Raw genomic sequence first — 1,480 nt, 5'->3', positions numbered from 1 at the left:
GTCCCCCCCCCCCCCCCCCCCCCCCCTTTACAGTGTCCTGTGGCAGCAAGTTAACCCTCTGTTGTGTGACAAGAGTTTTTATATTTTGCTTACATTGCACCTTAAAATTTCATTTGATTCCAATTATTTCTTGTATTGTGAGAATGAGTGTTCATTCCATGTTCAGCTCCTCCAGCTCATGTGCTTTTATAAGTCTCAGATGTTCCCTGCTGTCAGGCTTTTTTTGTGTAGTGAAAAGCCTTGGTCTATGTGAAACCACTTTTATGAGAGCACTCCGTGTAGATGATGGTGCTAGCAGTGTGTCATCTGAATTAACTGCCAGGAAGATAAAATGACTCATGTTAGCCTTGCCTGGTTCGTCTTTGTCCTGTGGCCAAACTTTCAGAGGAGGCATTAGCTAAGGTCTTAATAGAAGACCTTATGCAGTTAGCTCCAGTGGATCTGCAGATACTTATCTCCTAGGCTTTCCATGGCTTAAGCAGTTGTAAATTATCTTTTCAGGTCTGCCTCACACAAATGGCAAAGCATGCTAAAATCTCCCTGTTCTGCTTGCTTTCTGGAAAGCAGCGTGTTTGCATAGCTCTTGAGGAACTTGAACGGGTGATGGGATGCCTTGCGCTAATGTCCTGTCCTTGCAGGTGCAGCACCTGGATGCGCTGAGCGGGGAGGATCTGCTGCTGACGGGCGAGGTGAGCTGGCGGCCGCTCGTGGAGAGCAACGCCCGCAGTATCCTCAAGCCCCTTTCCCCTGTTTACAATGATGAAGGACTCTGAGAGCACCGGCGCCTGACACTTCAATCAATTTGTCAGATCCGCCTGGGAAGCAGGCTGGAAATTGAACTGGACTGAAGCTGTGGGGTCAGGAAGGAAAATCTGCTGTTGAAAAAAAAAAAAATATTTAATTAGATATCCTATCCGTGGTGACTCAGTAGCAAATTGGACAGCCATACTCTTCCGAATATTCACCCGCAAATAACACTAGTTGGTTTCAGAACCTCTGTCCTTTTTATGGCACTCAGTGTTCCTTGCTGACAAATTGAAAGACTTGCCTTCTGTCTTTAGGAAACCAGATATTTTACCATGACTTAGAGTTATCTCAAGAATACATTTCTGTCCTTTGCCTCATTTGGAGAGCTGCTGCATAGAGATACAATGGTGTTCCTCTGCTCACTGTGCGGTTGTGAATGCAAATCTGAGCTTTGCATATTAGATGTTAATGTATTTTAAAAGCCTGATACCAAGATGGAATGGTCCATTTTTGCTTTAGTGGATTTAAGAATTGCTTTAACAGATTCTGAAGGGTTTTCTGTGAAAATCCTTTTTAGGAACTCTCTGCTCTGTTGCACAAGGATAGGAGGATGCGAAGACTAATGCACAGTCCCTGTTAATCCTCTATGACTCTAGCCATCTTAATGAGAGTTGAGTCCAAACTGTGGCTGGGTTGTCACTAAAAACTGCCTTGGAGTCCTTGGTATTTCAGT

General features: G+C 44.6%; 1 protein-coding gene across 1 annotated transcript in view; it reads left to right on the top strand.

The window, feature by feature from the left end:
- LOC104623537 (ubiquinol-cytochrome-c reductase complex assembly factor 1) overlaps window positions 1-773 on the top strand; it is a gene marked incomplete at its 5' end in the record, with an annotated part of 45,092 nt that extends 44,319 nt beyond the window's left edge. The window contains one exon of the mRNA XM_010290659.1: window positions 639-773. Coding sequence (XP_010288961.1) covers window positions 639-773 — 135 coding nt within the window. The remainder of the gene's footprint in view (window positions 1-638) is intronic.
- Window positions 774-1,480: the final 707 nt, after the last annotated feature.

This window comes from Phaethon lepturus, unplaced genomic scaffold (assembly GCF_000687285.1).
Source record: "Phaethon lepturus isolate BGI_N335 unplaced genomic scaffold, ASM68728v1 scaffold43287, whole genome shotgun sequence".
Classification (NCBI taxonomy): Eukaryota; Metazoa; Chordata; class Aves; order Phaethontiformes; family Phaethontidae; genus Phaethon; species Phaethon lepturus.
The sequence above is the reverse complement of the archived record's forward strand: the minus strand, read 5'-3'. Positions and strand labels throughout refer to the sequence as shown.